Source organism: Equus caballus, chromosome 17 (genome assembly GCF_041296265.1).
Source record: "Equus caballus isolate H_3958 breed thoroughbred chromosome 17, TB-T2T, whole genome shotgun sequence".
NCBI classification, from domain to species: Eukaryota; Metazoa; Chordata; class Mammalia; order Perissodactyla; family Equidae; genus Equus; species Equus caballus.
The window spans coordinates 32,022,940-32,040,662 of NC_091700.1; the positions used below are offsets into that span (position 1 = coordinate 32,022,940).

At 41.0% G+C, this 17,723-nt stretch overlaps 1 protein-coding gene across 15 annotated transcripts in view; it reads right to left on the minus strand.

Annotated features, from left to right (window-relative positions):
* The window catches only part of DCLK1 (doublecortin like kinase 1), a 324,115-nt gene that overhangs the window by 77,465 nt on the left and 228,927 nt on the right, over positions 1–17,723 (minus strand). For 13 of the 15 annotated variants that reach the window (XM_070239519.1, XM_023621506.2, XM_023621510.2 and 10 more), the window contains exons 5-6: positions 15,877–15,993; positions 1,653–1,747 (exon numbers count right to left, since the gene is read on the minus strand). In XM_070239519.1, coding sequence (XP_070095620.1) covers positions 1,653–1,747; positions 15,877–15,993 — 212 coding nt within the window. Of the gene's footprint in view, positions 1–1,652; positions 1,748–2,655; positions 3,009–15,876; positions 15,994–17,723 lie in introns of those variants that run through there. The other 2 variants (XM_070239524.1, XM_070239525.1) reach the window with 2 other exon arrangements.

The window sequence follows — 17,723 nt, forward strand, 5'->3', positions numbered from 1 at the left end:
AATTAGCTCAAATGATGAAGAGGGATTTCTATGCCAGGTGCATTCTCCAAAGTACACACTTCAAAAGTGAGAACGTTCTATGAAAGAGGGCCCTATCCGTGCCATATCCTAATGGTGGCCCCTATGGATGGGGACCTTGTTGGGCAAAACTTACAAGGAAAGAATCACTCCACTACCGCTTCCTCCACTCAAGGATAGACATTTGGGAGAGTAAAGGAATTTGGTCAGTTCTTCTTTTAATAGTTCACTAATGATTGCAGTATTTGAAAATACCAGATTAGACTGTGGCCAAGAAGAAAACCATAGTGACAACATTCAGATGAAACTGGAATAAAATTATTGAGTTTTCTGCATGGAAAGAGCCTCTTTCTTTTTTCCAACTGAGGCCTGGAGAGGATAATAGACATATCTAAGATACCACAGCCATTTAGTGGAGGAGCTGGTGCCAAACCCCAGGCCTCATCAAATAATCTAAACAAGCTAAACCTGCTGCCAGGAGGATAGCGGAGAAAGACAATACAACCTGATAATTGGTGGGTGAGACTGCAAAGGGATTGGGGACTGACTGAGTTCCCTGCCCCCGACAGAGAGTGGTGTGTGGACACAACCTTGGCAAGAGGCTTGAAGAGAGAAGCCTCCATCTTGGATGCAGTTTTGACCGATGGAACTTAGAAGTCTCATTTTAAAACACATAGTAAAAGAAACCAAATTCCAGATGCCAGGCTTTGAGTTCAGAAGCCTCCAGGGAGCCCCTGCTGATTAAAATGTTCGATGAGCCCCATCATAAAGCCTCCTAAAAGCACATACTCCTCCCTCTGCACCTGGGAAATCTGGACAATGAAAGGCCTTCCATTTCTTCCACTGCACCTTCCCCCACCTTCCCTTCCCACTCCTTGTGTTCTTGCCCTGGTATTACCGGAAAAGACAAACAGTACAGGTTGTGAGAGGATAAGAAGAGTAGTTCTTCCATCCTGAAAGAATTGCTAATCCTCACCCCTCGCTTAGCATAGAGAAGCTAACACTGTCTCCAGTAACTGTTTGACTTTGGTCTCCAAGCTCAGTCAACTTCTTCGTTATTACACAAGAAGTTAAAAAATAAAGGCAAGTAGTAATGAAAGAGAAGGTGCTCGTGTGGGTTTCATTCACAAAAGCACATGTCACATGTACCCATTCCTTGTGCCATGGACTCCAAGCCACTCTGGACCACCACTCTATGCCATAAAGCAACTCCCCACCATGGCCCACCTGTCCAACAACGGCACTTTTCCTTTTCTTCTTAAGGAAGGCTGATGATCAGTGATAACATCTAATAAATCTTGTTACAACTAAGGAAGCTTAGAAAGCAGTGCCAATAAAGTTGTCGTGCATTCAGGACAAAAAGAGTGGGGTATTTAACAGGGAAGCAGCAACTGTTTATTTTTCTCAGAGTTAAGATTTGGACAAGTTTACAGAGAAATTAAGAGCCCTGAGTTACAGCAAGTGAAACCACAGCCATAATAAGTGACCTGCCGTTGGTCACCACCTGCCCTTGCTTGATTATTACACTTAGAGTCAAGCAGCCTGATTATGAGAGAGACATTTGCTGGCACCTGTGCCATTCTGCACCACGGCTCAGACCCGTCTTAAACAAAGAGCTTGCTTTATCTCCTTACCCTCTGCTTCCGCAGGCTTCCTGGGCTGGTGGGTGATGGGCTTGGTGATTTGCCCGAGCGCGGAGTAGAGAGCTGACTACCAGGAGTTCCATTAACTAGAAGAACAAAGAATCACAGAGACAAAAAAATGGCATGTTAAAGAATTTTCACGACAAATAATCTCTCCAGAAAAACAAACAACTGTGGAGGGACATTTGCTAAAATTCCAGACAGCTTTTCATCTGTAGTCCTGAAAAAAAGCTTTGGGGAATAACCTTCTTTAGAAATTCACTGTTTTGTTAATCCTGTGTTTAACAGAGCAGCAGCTTACATAAAGATTTTTTAAAATGTACTTTACACAACTTTCCTGATGAATTTATTAATGATGTCTTTAATAGCACCAATAGAGATTTGAGGCACGTGATTGAGGTCCTGAGACATTTTCAATGGGATTCACCCTTAATTTTTTGGTTTAGCTTCCCAGTACCACATAGTAGGAGTAAATATTAGCATAGCTCACGAGTGATATTCCCCGTGTCTTGTTAAAAAGATCGTTGTCCTCACTTCTAGAAGTTCCTGCATTCACTTGTGCCCTGTACATCCCCCTAGCCTAACTCTGAAGGACCTGCCGTAAACAGGACAAAGTAATTGGTGCAGACGCTCAGGAACTCCTCACAATCTGTCTTTGCTGCTACTCTAAAGAAAAGCTGCTCTTTAATAGGTTTAAATCACTGGAATTCTACCCGACTCTCCAGACTTTTACACAAGATTATCACTAAACGGAATCAAAGCCACACAACTCAAGTAAGCAACTCTTTTGTCTGAGTAACAACATCGAACACTTAAAGACATGACTTGATAAAGACATATAAGATCACCATTATTTTACCTGTAAAAATGACAACATTTTTATATGTTTTACATCCACAGTCAGTGAAGTAGAATTAGCAATGAGACACACACATTCTCAAGGATGCATAAGAAACATTTTCCACGAGGGAGAGCGATAATGGATTGAACTTACCTTCTATGAGTTCTAACATGGACACAGTCTTAGTGTTAAACCTGACAATAGCAAGAGGCGAAATCCCTTCTGAGCACTAAGCCAAGGACCCACGGAAACAGGAAGCGTTTGGATGAGCTAAGGATGGCTAAGGCTGCTCCCAGAGCAGGCTGAATGAGATGCAGGATTCACCAGCAGATGCCTTCTCTGCGTAAGGCTGACGTCTTCTAAGCAGCAGTGGGAGGTGCGGGTTCTGTCTTAGGCTACATCAAAGGTGTCAATTAAGCCTCATGCCAACTCGGAGCCACTGCAACCCCCACCAGACACCACTAACTCCCGGAAGCCCAAGCCCTTTCAGTACTTTGCACTGAATCATAATGAAGTGCCTCTGGGGGCAAGAGACCCAGTGACTCATCTGAAAATCAAAATGACAATAACTCTTGCAAAGCCTGGTGACTACCGGGGAATAAGTACACCCTCACAAAATTCAGTGGCAAGGTACAGCGTTTATTGATTTTCCACACACAACATTTGCACAAAAACTGAGGGCCCATGAAAGTGGGAAGCTCCTTGTTCTGTCACCTTTTTCAAAGATCTTCAAAACATGTCACATAACCCATACTGCACTAATTTGTAATTTTGCCTCTCAAACGTATTTGGTGACTCCTTCTGAAAAAAAAACAGCAACAACTATTTTTTGGCAGATTCAAGTAGGAAGCACTGTGAATGCTTTAGTTCGCTTGCATTCTACAGTCCTGTCTTTGCTGAATGAGCTTGATGCTCAGGCCTCTTGATACTGAACTTCCCAGCCAGTGGCCTGTATGGGAAGGGCTCTGAAATAGGCAAGAACTGTGGGCAGAGGCAGAATCTACAACTAATACAGCAAGAGGTTCCCTACGAGTTGACTGGAACACAATTTTTATGAATGTAACATTTTCTTTGCCCACTTTTATTCTGCCTTATGTCTTTACACCACACATAAAGGCTACACAGATTGGGAAAAAATGAGCAAATGGGGAAGCAAACACTGTATTAACATTTTTTACTTTGGGGACTCTAATCTTATCAAGCCAATGGAAAATAAAGAAAAAGAGAAAGTGGACTCCCAGGAAAACAGTCTTAGGAATACCTTGCTTAAAAAAGCAAAACAAAACAACAAAAAGCCTGCATTTAGTAAGTTCTCGTTATGTGTGCATCTCAGTTTGCTGGAGTTATTTTCTATGGACCAGTTAATGCACTTAAACTTACATACATATATTTAACACGCAAACACATATATGTGCATACACACACACTCGCATATTATCTCATTTAACACTCACAATAACTCTGTGAGGGAGGAAGTATTATTTTATAGATGAGGAAACTGAGGCATGAAGATGATAAGCAACTTAACCAGCAAATGCGGGGCAGAGCCCAAAATCTAACCTAGGTAATGGAAACCTGTAGTCTTTACTGTCTTCCCTTCCCTTGCCAGCCTTCTAGCCTGTAGGGAAATCAGATAACTAAACTAGTAATCACAATAAAGTATTTAGAGAGGGGAAGTATTGGGTTTTGCTATTGGAATTCTAACAACTTATGGGGTCAAGGTTGGCCTCCATCCTACAGAGAGGTTAAGAGGTAATGGAGCCAGAACCTAAGCATTAGTAGGAGTTCTCTAGGTGAAACAGGGAAGGGCACAATGAAGGAAAAGTATTTCAGGTTGAGGGGACCAGCTGTTTCATGGCTGGGCACGGAGGAGGGAGCAAGTGTGGTGCTTTGAAGAGACCTAAGTAAGTTAGCGTAGCAGATAAGTGGAGTTGGAGAGAAAGAGCCTTATGAATGAGGATGGAGAGTAGACAGGGGTTGCATAATGCAGGGCTTCAAAATTCATGTTAAGGAGTCTGGTTTTTATCCAAAGGGCAATGATAAAGCTATTGAACGATTTTAAGCAGGACCTAGGGGATCAGATTTGCATTTTAAAAAGCTCTCAAGAGCTCTTGTTCTGTCAAGAATGGATTAGAGAACAATAATGTGTGCAAGGATATCCCTTAGGAGAATGTCTAGGGAAGAAAGAGGGTGGCACATGTAAGGGTCCTGTGGTCAGAGAGATAGAGTAGCTGAGTCTAGGGTGGTGCAGTGGGGGCGGAGGTCAATGGAAACATTCCAGAGAGATTTAAGAGAGAAAACCATAGGAAGTGGCAACTGATTGGTTGAAGAGGATTAAGGCTAGCAAGAGAGCAGGCTTGGAAGGACATAGAGAGTTGGGCCATGTTAAACTGAAGCATCTTATGTGACATCAATTCTGCAATGTCTGTGCCCTGATACATCTAACCAGAAAAAAAAGACAAAAAATTCTGCATTGTAGGTTGGTGTAATTTTTCCTGTTTTAGATGAGGAAACTGAGGTTCAAAAAAGTAACTTTCCCAAAGTCAAACAGCCTGAAGGTGGCAGAACCAGAAAGGGATCTCACTTATGTCTTATTCAAAGAACTGCACGCTTTTCCCATGAGTGGCCTGTCCTGGCACCTCAGGACATGTCCAGGACTCTTGTCTTCTGTCTACAGTCCTTAGACAGCTAGGTTTCTCTATCACTGGGGCACTCTGGCCTGTCTCCTTTATTTAAAGCCACCGGGCTCAAGGCTTCCACTTGTGTTGCCCTCTCGTGGAAAAATAAAGCTCAAGTGCCAGACAAGTCATCTACATTCAAACATTTTTGGAACATAACCTGCTTGAAAGTTGGCAATGGCTGGTATTCTTAGGATCAGAGTTCTGTTCAGACTCTTCCACTTGGCCAAGTGAAAAGCATTAGTGACTTCTTAAAATGGTTCTCGACTTTCAGAAAACATCACACACCTTATTGTTGAATCACTGCTGGAATAAAGAATTATATTTCATAAGTAAGTTTGATATGTATTGAGTTCAGTTGTTTTTTATCCTGTAATACCAGAAGTCCCTCAGAGCCAATAAAAAGGGCCTTGTCACTTATTTAACAGAACTTATTAAAATTCAACTGACAAATGGTATTACTTTACAGAGGCCTTTATTAAACAATTCTTTATCTTGAAGGAGGAAAATTCAACTTAACATGGTTGTTGTTAAGTGGCCAAGCAGATCTAACCATTAATTATTTCAATCTGAATTCATTAAACTCTGAATACTAAAGTACTTTCAGATCCACTGCCTTATATCTAGTTCTGATTTCCTTTGCTCAGATCTGTCTGGGTACATTTTCCTTAAATCCTGCATGCCTTGCTCTGCTTATTACCTCCTGAATGAGAAGCGCTACGCTTAGGCTGGATTATTCACAGATTCCATGATGATCAATTATATAATTGGCCCCCAAAGGGCTGTGGAAGAACTCTGCAGAGCTCACTCCTTTCATCCCTAATCCACACCCCTCTCTTTTTCAACTCTCCATCACCTAAGCCTGTCAGGGACACAACAGCATGAATGGGTCACAGCACATAGCCCCTCATGAAGGATCCAGTCTCATCTTTTCCTTCATCATTTTAGATGGATGATCCTACTATATTTACTCATTGGAGGCTGAATTCAGGGTTCTATAATCAACCAGTCAGTACACACAGTGTACACTCACTATGCGCCTGACTCTGTCCATTGGTCCCTGTGTCCCAAAAGCTTATAACTGAATATGAAGGTTACCAAAACATTCTAGAGTTTGGAACTACTAATTTATTGCTCCTTTTAGCTGACTTTAGTCTCATGTGTGCATGTTAATTTAGCAACCCCTTTGTGAAGATATAGGGTTTCTTCTCAAGAGTCTCAGACATCAAGTGAAAGCTAACAAATGTCCCAAACTGATACTGAAATCAGAGGAATCTCCAAGTAAGACGATCTAATTGCCAGGTGAGTGACTTTTTGGACGTGAAAATCCACCTTGCCATTTCCCAATTTTCTTTCTGCACCGAAGGTGACTAGTCCATTTGTGATGCTCCACCACAGGGATGAGAGGAGGGAATGTGTCTGCATGTATCTGGGTGTCCATTTGTGTGTCCAGGGGCTGCCGATTCAGGCATGTTGCTGAGGAGATCTAGCTGCTGGCCTTAGACTTTCCCTCACTCCCTGATCATGGAGGAAGCTTTAAATACCGTACAGTCTCTTTTCTCAGCCCTTGGCCATTGCTTGCTACATTATTGAGAAGAGAAAGAAAGAAAGAAAAAGCAAATGGAGTCAAATGAAGCAAAGAGAAAAAAACAGGCAACTTTCTAATGGGGGGGCACTCTTGGGAAAAGATGTTTTGTCCTAATTCTATCTTCATAGGTGCTCACCTCAGAGGTGAGGTGGAACCCTGATTTTCTCCATTTGTCTACGTTCTCTTCTTAACCTGAGACAATGGGTCAAATTCAAAGGGACTATCTACTGAGAATAATGGGAAATGGGGAGGTCAATGGAAAAGTGAGGCTGGAGAAAGGGATGTGGCTCTATGTGCTAATTTTTAAATAAATATTTACAAAAAGCCCTTGAACCTCAGAAAACCTAGGCAACTTGAACAGATCCCAGTATTTCTCAATTCACTTATCTGGTCAACATTTACCCAGAGTTACCATGAACTTGGAAGTACTGTAGATTGTGTAAAGAACTCCTGCTCTCAGAAACCTTGCAGCCTAGTAGGGTGATACAACATGTCACCTGTAGACTGAGAGCCAAGTCAATTGGCACGGGATTGTAGAGGTGGGGAAGACCCTCAACAGTGAGGTGATCAGGGAATGTTTCACAGAGGACAGCTAGGTTGAATTGGGTGTGCGTGCTTTAGAAAGCTGAAGTGACAGAGGAAGGATTCTAGGCCAAGTGATAACAGTACAGGTACAAGGTGGACAAGCACAAGGGGTATCTGGTGGAAATCTCAATTAGTTTATAGGATGTACGACAAGTCCAGAGGAGATAGAAGATATGGCTGGAAAGGAAGACTGTGGCCAAAGCAAGACAGTTCTCCATCTGAGAATAAAGGGTTCAGATTTCATTTGGCAGACAATAAGCAATGGCAACAAGTCGGACATCAGTGTGCAGGGCAGATGCAAGGAGCAGAGGACAAAGGCAGGGAGGAGACCAGCTAGCAAGCAGTTTCTGTAGCCTGTGAGAAACCAGAGTCCTAGGACAGCATTGAAAGGAGGAACCAGGACGACTGGTAACAAACTGAGTGTGGAAGGGGAGGGGCAAAAAGAATCAAAAATGATTTCTAGGTAAAAGGAAACAGATTAATTCAAGAATAAAATAGGATCATCTGGAGTTCTTTGATTTACAACTGTGAAAATGTGTCAGCTGGGATCCCAGAACAGGCCGTGGTTATCACAAGGGAATGAGGTGCTTAGGGCACCAAGGATTAGGGTGGTTGGGGGCCCTGGGACTGATGGGCTCTGCAGCCCCCCTGGTCCCCGGTGGGTGCTCTGTCCCCACCCAACCAGGTATTGCAGGACCATCTCCCCTCAGAATTAAGCCTGGGAGTTAGCCCTAAAGCAGTCCCAGCATGACCCCCAAGGACAACATGCCCAGCAAATGATCCACTAGTGTCTGGTCTTGCCCCGTGAAATGGATCTTTCACAGGTCACAAGTGGTATCCTCACTGCCAAATCCTATAACCTCCTTTCAGTTTTCAGGCTACTTGGCTTCCTAACATAGAACATTTCTGGCCTCTTTCTCTAACTCAAAACTTTCTGTCTTCTGTCACTGCCTTCTCATCATTCTCTCGCCTCTTCTGATGTACTCTGATTATTGCACATGCTCCCCATGTTCCCCTTTTCATCCTTACTTTACAAATCTCTTGTTGGGTTGTGGGGGGTACTATCTTACATTTCTATTATTTAAGTTACTACTATATGCCAGGATCTCCCAAATACCCATTGGCAGCTCAAATCTGACTTAAACACAGTTACATATTCCTAATTGCCTGCTGATGTTTCTGAAGCATTTCACATTCCACATGTCCAAAATGGAACTCATTCCCTACCGCTCCTCCTCAACTGACAAACCTGCTCCTCATCTCTGATTCCTCCCTCTTCCTTTGGCCACATATCCAGTTAAATTCCTGGTTTCATTTCCCTTTTGAAGTCTCCCCCATTCCCAACATTGCTGTTTAAATTCTGTCCTGACGGTTTCTTTCCAGGATGACTGAGTGGCCTCATGGAGCCTTCCCGGCCCTTTCTTGACCCCTCATATGTAACCATCCTCTCTAACATCACACTGTTGTTTCTAAAATTCAAATAAAAATCAAATCATGGCCTTACTAAAAATCTCCTTTCACCCCCTAACACCAACAACAAAATCAGGCCTTCATGGCCCTGTGCAATCTGACCACAACCAACAGAGGCGCTACCATCTTCTCCAGCTCTTTCCTAGTATCTCTCCCTCATTTTCACTGGACTAGCAAGTGTTCCTTAAATATTCCATACAACACTTTCATGCCTTTGTGCCTTAGCTCACACTGTTTTCTCAGGTGGTCACACCACCCTGGTCCTTCTTATCCTGGCAGGATCCTTCAAGTCCCAATTTATAAGTCCTTTTCTCTTGGAAGCTTTTTCTGATCTCATTAATGTGATTTAACCCCTTCATCCTCTGGGCTGTCATAGTACTTACTACACTATTATAGTAAGTAGTATATATGTTTGTCTCTTTGAAGAACTTGAAGACAAGAACTGTGGCTTAATCATCTTTGTATCCTTGGGACCTAATACATGCCTGGAACACAGTAGATGCTCAGGAAATATTTATTTAATTAACATGGGGCATTAACAGTGAGGAGTTTATAAAAGCAGTTGACATGAGGTGCTGCCTCCACATAGACAGTGGGTCAAGACAATGGTTCAAAGTTTTGAAGAGCATCTGTGGAGATGTGGAGGGTGAGCACTAGGAGCGAAGTGATGGGCGCAAGGCAAGAGAATGGAAGGAGGATTGAGCTTTACATGCAGGACAAATTCTAAAAACACAAGGGATTAATCATCAGCCCCCATGATTTTCTTGGTGCATCATGTTTTCAACAATTCCCTTGGAACCCCAAAGCAGAAAAGATCCTCCATAGAATGTATAAGGCTGAAATCTCCATACTAGAGGAAAAAATTGAGCTAAAAATTAATAGCTAGCAATCTGCCTTTGAAGATGTTTGATATAAATAAAAATATTGAAAAATTGGAGTGGTAAGATGATTAAAATTCTCTTCACTTCCCCAGCTTTGATTTTTGTCTTATCTGCATATGTTGCATAAAATATTTTATATAACTGTAAAGAAGTAAAATTTGAATAGCATAATAAAAAGACTTCAGGATTTCCAGAGTCACATACAAGTAAGTTTTAAGCCAGGGAGTATGGAATGGTGCTTCAGTCATGGTAGAAAGTCATTAACTAAGGCATCCATCTTTTCTTCTTTCGAATGTTCACTCTTGCATATCAGCATTGCTGGTCCATGACGGGTTCTCAATGAACACTGAATGAGTGAATGGTTGTTGCCAGGAGTGTTTCTACCATAGACTATAAACTTCCAGAGAGCAAGAAAGTGCATCAGCTCATACTTGAATGGATGGGTGGAAGGCAACCCATGGGGATTCAGTTATGTTTGCCATGGCTTCTACAGACAGAGATTCTAAACAGAGGTTGTCGTGCTACGAGAAAAGATGTGTCATCCATCTAAATGCTAATAAAAACTCTAAAACAAACAGAAGACCCCAAAATTCTTCTAAGGGATCCAAGAAGAGGTCAAAATTTTGAAATCTGTACATTTTAAGGAGGATTGCAACAATGAAAATTCAAGATAGATAAATATATTTTTCTTATACTTTTAATACTAAGAAAACAATATAAAGCAAAACTAAACTTTACCCATTCTTACAGAAATTGAATTAGTGTATATTATACTCTTATCTTGGGAGATACTTTGTTATAACTTCCCTGTGCAGATAAAGGAATTTTACTATTAAACTGTACATCTTATGAGACATCTGTGTTCCAAAGGCAGACACACATGAACAAAGATTCAACCCATATTAAAGACTTTTTATGATGCTCTCATGTATTCTTGTTTCTTTAAGAAGCAACTAAAAATCATTTTTCCAATTTCCTAGTGAAAACCACATTCAATGTCTCAGCACACAATAGTCTACGGTCTCATTATTCTTCTTGTGTATTACTAAGGCTTCTGGTTTCTTTTTTCTAGCTACAACTGCCTCCTTTGGACTCTTTCCGTTATGGAGACTAATAACAATTCAACAGGTATGTGAATTATGTTATCTGTAAATTATGTAGGGGGCTTGACATGTATGCTTCTTGAGAGTGGGGGCTGTTTCTTTCATCTCTGCATTATTAGCGCCCAGCAAATGCCTGACCTTGGCAGGCCCGTGCTTGATATTTCTGAATGTGTAAATGAACACCTTATGTTAATAAATCACCTCTTACTGCTTTTAGTCCCAAGAAGAGGAACGGGTAAGGGACAAAGAGAAGATTTATAGAAGATTCTCCTTCTTGTTCTAACACCGGCTTACACAGGGAAGTTTCTGTCTGACACTGACAAACATCATGAAGTTGGGTTGACTCATTTCACCTCCTGGGACGCTGGTGCCTGGGACTAATCCTTAGGCTTCTGCTGCAAGGTGTAATGATGTTGTAAATTGCAATCTTAAACCAGGTATTGTATTAGTTGTTTCCTGGAGATCAAAACTTTAATAAGCAGAGGTGAAGAAACAGATATCAAGGATTGTGTTTCTGGAGCACTGGAAGCCCCAGGTGCCAGCCCTGAGCTGCCACTAGTAACTCTGTGAGACTGGGCAAAGAGTTCCCCCCAGCCGAGCCTCTGCTTCCTCATTTCTGAAAACAGACTATATTATTTATACCTTGTCTTGCTTGTTGTTGGGAAAATCAAAAAAGATCAAAAAGATAAAAGTCCTATGTAAACTCTGATGTTTCATTTAAATATAAGTTAACAATATTACCCTGAACAGCAGCATGGCTCAAAAACTGAGCAAATCTTAACTTTATACCATGCTCCAATCTCTGCATAAGGTAGAAGGATGAATACTGGAAGTAGAAACTAAAAAAGTGAAGTAAAACCATTTCAAACTTTAATATTTTAGGGGGGAAAACAAAGATTCTTTAAAGTTAAAAAGTTAGGTTCATAGTGGTGACTGAGTTTGGGGCAACATCAATGCTTGAGAGGTATGAAAGTAAAATTATTCACATTCCAGTCTTTATGATTTATGAAAAACACTAAACAGGCTATTTGAAGAAAATGGTGATACAATCGATAGAGAGATAATTCACTGCTCCTTTCTACTGGTTTCAAGAGCCATACTTGAGTAGAGACAGGAGTCTGGGCTAGTGTGGTGGAGGGACCTGAGGGAGGGTCTCCCTTTGACATCCAACAGCTACACTTCAAAATGGAAATATCACTGTACTTCCTAAACCCTGGGCTTAGGTCCCAGGGAAAGGGAGTGGTCTTGGATCACTGGCATCATCCACATATTTGCAACTGAATACTGCTGCTCTGTAAACCATCTCTAACTTAGAATCATCCACCAGAAGGTGGTAAGATCTGGTAGCAAGTCAGAATCAAGAGACAAGGCATTACATATTATAAGTTGTATATAACCGAGAAATGCTTGTATGGCATATCTTCTAGATCAAAATGCAGGAAGTTTAACACTTTATATGCATAAACGGTCATATTAAACAATACATGATCACTGCCATTTAATTAATTTTGACCTAGAAGTTAAAGACACCTTGAATGAAATGTTAATTTTTGAAGAACATATTGATTTTAGAATAGATTCGGATTCCACTTTCTTTATGGAAATGATACTACCTGGCATGGCTTACCTATCACAGATTCTAAGTTAGCTCTGGTTAAATAAACCAGGTTTCAACTAGAGTTGAAAAAGGCTTTTGGGAAAGAACAGAAAATAAAAACAGTTGCTTGAAGCAATCTATTGATTTTGAGGTATGTGTCCTACCAGCTTAAACTTCTAAAAGGAATAGTTCCAAATGTTGGCAGTAACAAATACAAACATATTTAATACATTTGCCTGTCTGCTTTTTTGAGTTTCTAAAATTACTCTTGGTAAATAATCTATTCATCTACAAGGTTATAATTAAATATATTATACTTATAAGAATTATATAATCTTAGAGATGCTGAATAGTGACTACGTTACCAGTTAATTCTAAAGTGAAATAATTTCCTGTATTCATAATTATCATTTTAAGATTAGATTCATGATTCTTTTGTATGTGTGACTCAAATTTTATATTCTTTTTTGGAGTAAAACAGGCTCTTCACTATTTACAGGTTATTTCTGAGTTGCAAAAATTCTCTCTCCATGTTTTCCTCCTTTATTCACCTGTGCAGTCTTAGTTGCCACCTCAGACAGACAGAAAGTGTGGGGACACTTCTTGCATCTGTAATGGAAACCTTAGCAGGAGACGGTCACTGCTCCAAATCTCAAGATTCCACTCTTTGACACGTGCATGATAATCTGACCTATCCTCTACCTTCCTTGACTTATGGGGACAAAAAGAAAAAAGAAAAGAAAAGAAATTCCCAAACCCAGGATCATCTAACTGCCTAGAGCTCTTAAAAACAAAACCTGTTAAAAACAACAACAAAAAGTTAATAGTGATAGTGCATACTGAGTCTCTTGAAATACCTATTCTGTAAAAGATGCAAGAATTTGGCTAATCACCCACCCATTATAGATGTTTACCTGCATTACACCTGATATTTTAAAATTCATGGTATATACATGGTATATAAGAGGAAAGATAAGTAACATTTGTCAATGTCAAAGTTGGTTTGGATTGGGGACTAATTTTGTTTTTTAATATTGATGTTTTTTAGTAGTATTAATAATGTTTCAGTTAAAGTGGATGTTATTCTTCTTCATATCCTTCCATAATTGTACTAAACAGCCAACATTTTAGGGGAAACAGGCTGGCTAGGCCCTCTTTCTCCCTTTCTGCCCCATGAGAATTCATCCTACAGCCCAGGCTTTCTCAGAGAAAATGAGGAATGTTCTTTGGTCAAGGCTGAAAATCTTCCAAAGGGCTCAGTTTTAACCTGTCAGCTGGCTAATGAACAAGTTAAGGTCTCCCAGGGGAATTTGAAAGCAGCAATTCCAGCATCAGTCTGTCACTTTGTGGAGGTCCCTATCTCTGCATGTAGGTGGCGTCTCTCTTAAAGGGAGAGACTTTCCCCAATATCAGTTTCCAGGGAAGGGATGATCTTGGCAGAAATTCTCTCTTCTCCCAGGTAACTGGTTCTCTGAAGGCATGCCACCGTAAGGAAGTAGTAAAGGTAGCTGGTGTCTGGTACTCTCCTTTGCTCATGGCTCTCTTGGCCTACACTTCAAGGTATCTAGGGGTCTGCTCTTGGGTTGCAAGGATTAAAGATGGATATTACCACTTGGAGGCAAGCAGGGAGGTAGAAAGGAAGTCAACTCTGTCATGCCAATAAATGAAGATGAGCAAGTCATATCTTTTCACCCCAGATTATCCAGAGTCAAATGACTTCTCGTATTTATTTCTCTTTTGTTACCTGTAATTCAGTGGCTCTCAAACTTCTGTGAGCATCAGAATCACCTGGAGGGCTTGTGAAAACCCAGATTGCTGGGATCTAGCTCCAGAGTTTCAGATTCAGCGGGTCTGGGGAAGGACTCAAGACTCTGCATTTCTAACATGCTCTGGTGATAGTGATACTTCTGGTCCAGGAACCACACTTTGGGAACCACTTCCTTAACCCACTGTTTCTCTGAATGTGGCCCATACACTATCTGATCAGAATTGCCTAGAATACTTGGTAAAACACAAGTTTATGGTCTTAGTCAAAATCAAGGCGGGGAGGGGGGTGGTCAGGATGACAAACTTTATCAAGTTCCCAAATGACTCTCATGCACTTTAAATTTTGAGTCTCACTACCTTACCCTTTAGCAAAGTTTTATTTTGGTGTTCTATCCAATATGGGTGAGCTATGTGGTATCAAGGGAGGAGTTCTCAGCCCACCTCTAAACTAGGCAGGGTGAATAAGCTGCATCTCAAGTGCCAGTAGTGTTCTGAGACTTATTCCCTTACTGGTTACGAAGTAGGCCATGCTGTGGGAAGGGGGCAGTGGTAGCCCCTGTTGCCACCCTCAGAGTGAATATCAAAGAAGAAGAAGGTCTGTGTAGACCTATCCAGGGAAGAGCAGGAATGAGTAAAGCTCAAGGGGAAGGTGTCTCTTAGAGAACCCAGTTGGGCTGGGGCTCCACTATCCAGCCTACAAAAGTTCCTTCTTCCAAGACTCACTTTGGAGGTTTCAGTTTTACTTTATATTAGGAAAAACAGATGATAGCACCTCTGTTTTTAAATGTGGAGGTGATAATTGATACAGTAGTGTAACAGCTGGCCAGTGGTGCTGGAGGCAGGCCTTGCAGCCCAGTCTAGGGATCTGTTCATATCCCTCTGGGCCCACACTGGTGAGTACAAGAAGGCCTGTGTGTAGGCCCTAAAGATCTCTGTCCCTACTTATAAGAGGTTCTTTGTCTTCATGAAATCAGGTGACAATCGCTTTGATGTATGTATCATTTAGTAATTCCCATTCAACAATTTATATCCATTAATAAATAATTCCCTTCAATAGTGAAATAGACCTTACACCTGAGACCAAAAAAACCCCACCCAAAACCACCTTCTAACTGACTCATGATAGTTTTAAGACCAAAGAAGGAAAAGGCAGGGCTGAGATGGTCATCTTGTAAGCACACATCCTGCTCCCACATGAGCACTAGAGCCCCTGAAAGCCAGGACGCAGGCCCAGAGTCAGAGCAGCTCTCCCAGCCCCAGGCTCTTGCTCTCACTGCTTTCAGCTCTGCAGCCACGCGGGGGCCAGAGCAGAACGTGTGTTAAAACAACAGTTCAGCAAATACACTGGCAACTCTTCAAAGCCAGTCCCAAGTAGAATAAATGCTTTAACAGAGACTTTTGGAATTGGGGGGCCTTAGCCTGAAAAATTAAATTGTGTGGTAGAATGACACAAGTCAGTCGTATCTATTTGTGGGCAAATCTGGATTTCTTGAGTCTTCACTAAGTTAGTTTTCCTGAGCTCAATGTTTTTTCTTACAGCCAACATGCTAGACTTCAGCGAATCTGTTCCACCACTCTCTAACATGTTCTAAAATTATAAACCGGAGTCTACACTATCTTGAAACCTCATGCTCTGGCTTCACATACTCTCTGCTCATCATACATCAGAACAAGGCAGCTTCTTCAGCCTCCTCTGCTGCTTTACCTGAGCTGGTTGATGCAGGGGATTTGCTGCGCCTGGAAGGTCCTGGGCTCTTGGTGGTGCTCCTGCGGGATGATGAAGCTATTTTGGTGTAAGAAGTAGACTTCACCACTCGACATTCTGAGGAAAGAACAACAACCACACATCATTAGAAGGTCATGGCACACACCATTCGAAATGTACAATAAACCTGGAAATAGAAATACATGGCCATCCTCAGTCATACCGCCTTCCTGCCAGCCCAGTGCTCATCCGTAACAAAGGAACCAAGAAAACAACCAGAAAGGGTACAGTGAGTGTCTTAGACATCAAAGTAGATAAATAACACTCCAAAGCCTTCTAGTTTAGCTCCTTTACAGTAATATTTTGGATAGATTGGGAGTAAGAGGCTGGTAAAGAAGTGCTTTTGTTGGGGTTTCTCTCCACCTACCCCTTGAGTTATTTGTGTATATGTGTCCCTTTTGGGATAAATTTTTCTTTCTTCCAAGTAAAATGTTAGAGGAAAGGTTGACCTCATAAACCAAGACATGCGGTGATGGAAGATTCTGCTCATGATGAAAGATTCCACCCATCAAGTCCGGGTTTATTATTCTTGGGAGACCTCATAGTGATTGATAGCTGTGGGTCTTTACTATGTGTGGGAAATGACAGCATTTGCGCAGAAGAAGTAAAATTGGTGGAGAAGTGACTTTACCTGGCTACAAGGGCACAGTGTGAGCCTGTGCACCACCATATGATGATCTCTAAAATGGTTCCTGGCCTGCTGTAGAATATTCTACTGCAGGGATATACCATAATTTGCTTAACCAAATTCCTACTGTTGGACATTTAACTTATGTTCAATATTTCATTATTATAAACACTTAATAACACCCTTGTAAATGAGTATGCAGTTATCTGAGTGTTTCTTTAGGATAGATTTAGTCCTTAGCACTTAAATTTAGTTTCTAGTAACTGGAAACCATGGACACATTGTAGGTGCTCAAAAATATTTGCTGAACGAAGTGAGATTGGTAGGTCTAAAGAGAAGCTGCTTTTGAAAAGCCTTTGACAACTGCCCTCCAGCCTGGTGGACCCAAACCGTATCTTCATCAGAGTCTGAGAGTGGTTGTTCAACTGACCCCTCCCTGAGGGTAGGTATTATCTATTCAGGAAATCTCTGCTAATTTCTAAACAAATATCGGACTTCACTGCTTTAAGTCTGAATAGTTTTATTGCAAATAAACTTGTCTGTTCTTTTCCCATGTATTTATTAGCCATTGGTATTTCTTCTTTTGCAATTATTTACTCAGGTCTATTCGCCATTTGCAGCTGGGATGTTCTTTTTCTATTGGTTTGTAAGAATGCATTCTAGATTAAATTTTTATCCCCTTGTCTATCATGTTAGAAATATTTATCTTTTTAGGCAGTTGTTGAAAAATATTAGCCTTTTAAATGTGGTATTCTTTTTAAGTACAGTAGTTTAAAACTGAAGCCTAATCTATTAACTTTTCCATTATGCATTTTTTTTTACCATTTTAGAGTTTAGTAACAAAGAAATAATAATAATTTCAGATCTAATTCTGATGCCCGACTTTGTGAAATTCTTCTTCCCTATCCTTGCAATTTCTAATTTTCTAAGCTCAAAACATCTTTCCATTATATATTCCGAAAGGCTTTATATAAGCATCTTTTCTTATTTTTTCCAAATCTACACAGTAGTTCATATTGTTTAGTAAAAAAGGAATGTAAGTGTATATGAAACATAAATGTTGCAAGACTAGAAATAAGAGGTAATGGGAGTGTCTCCCGGAAGCCTGATGAATTGATCTGTTGGGGGAAAAAAGAAGAAGGAAATTTTGTCTTGAGAT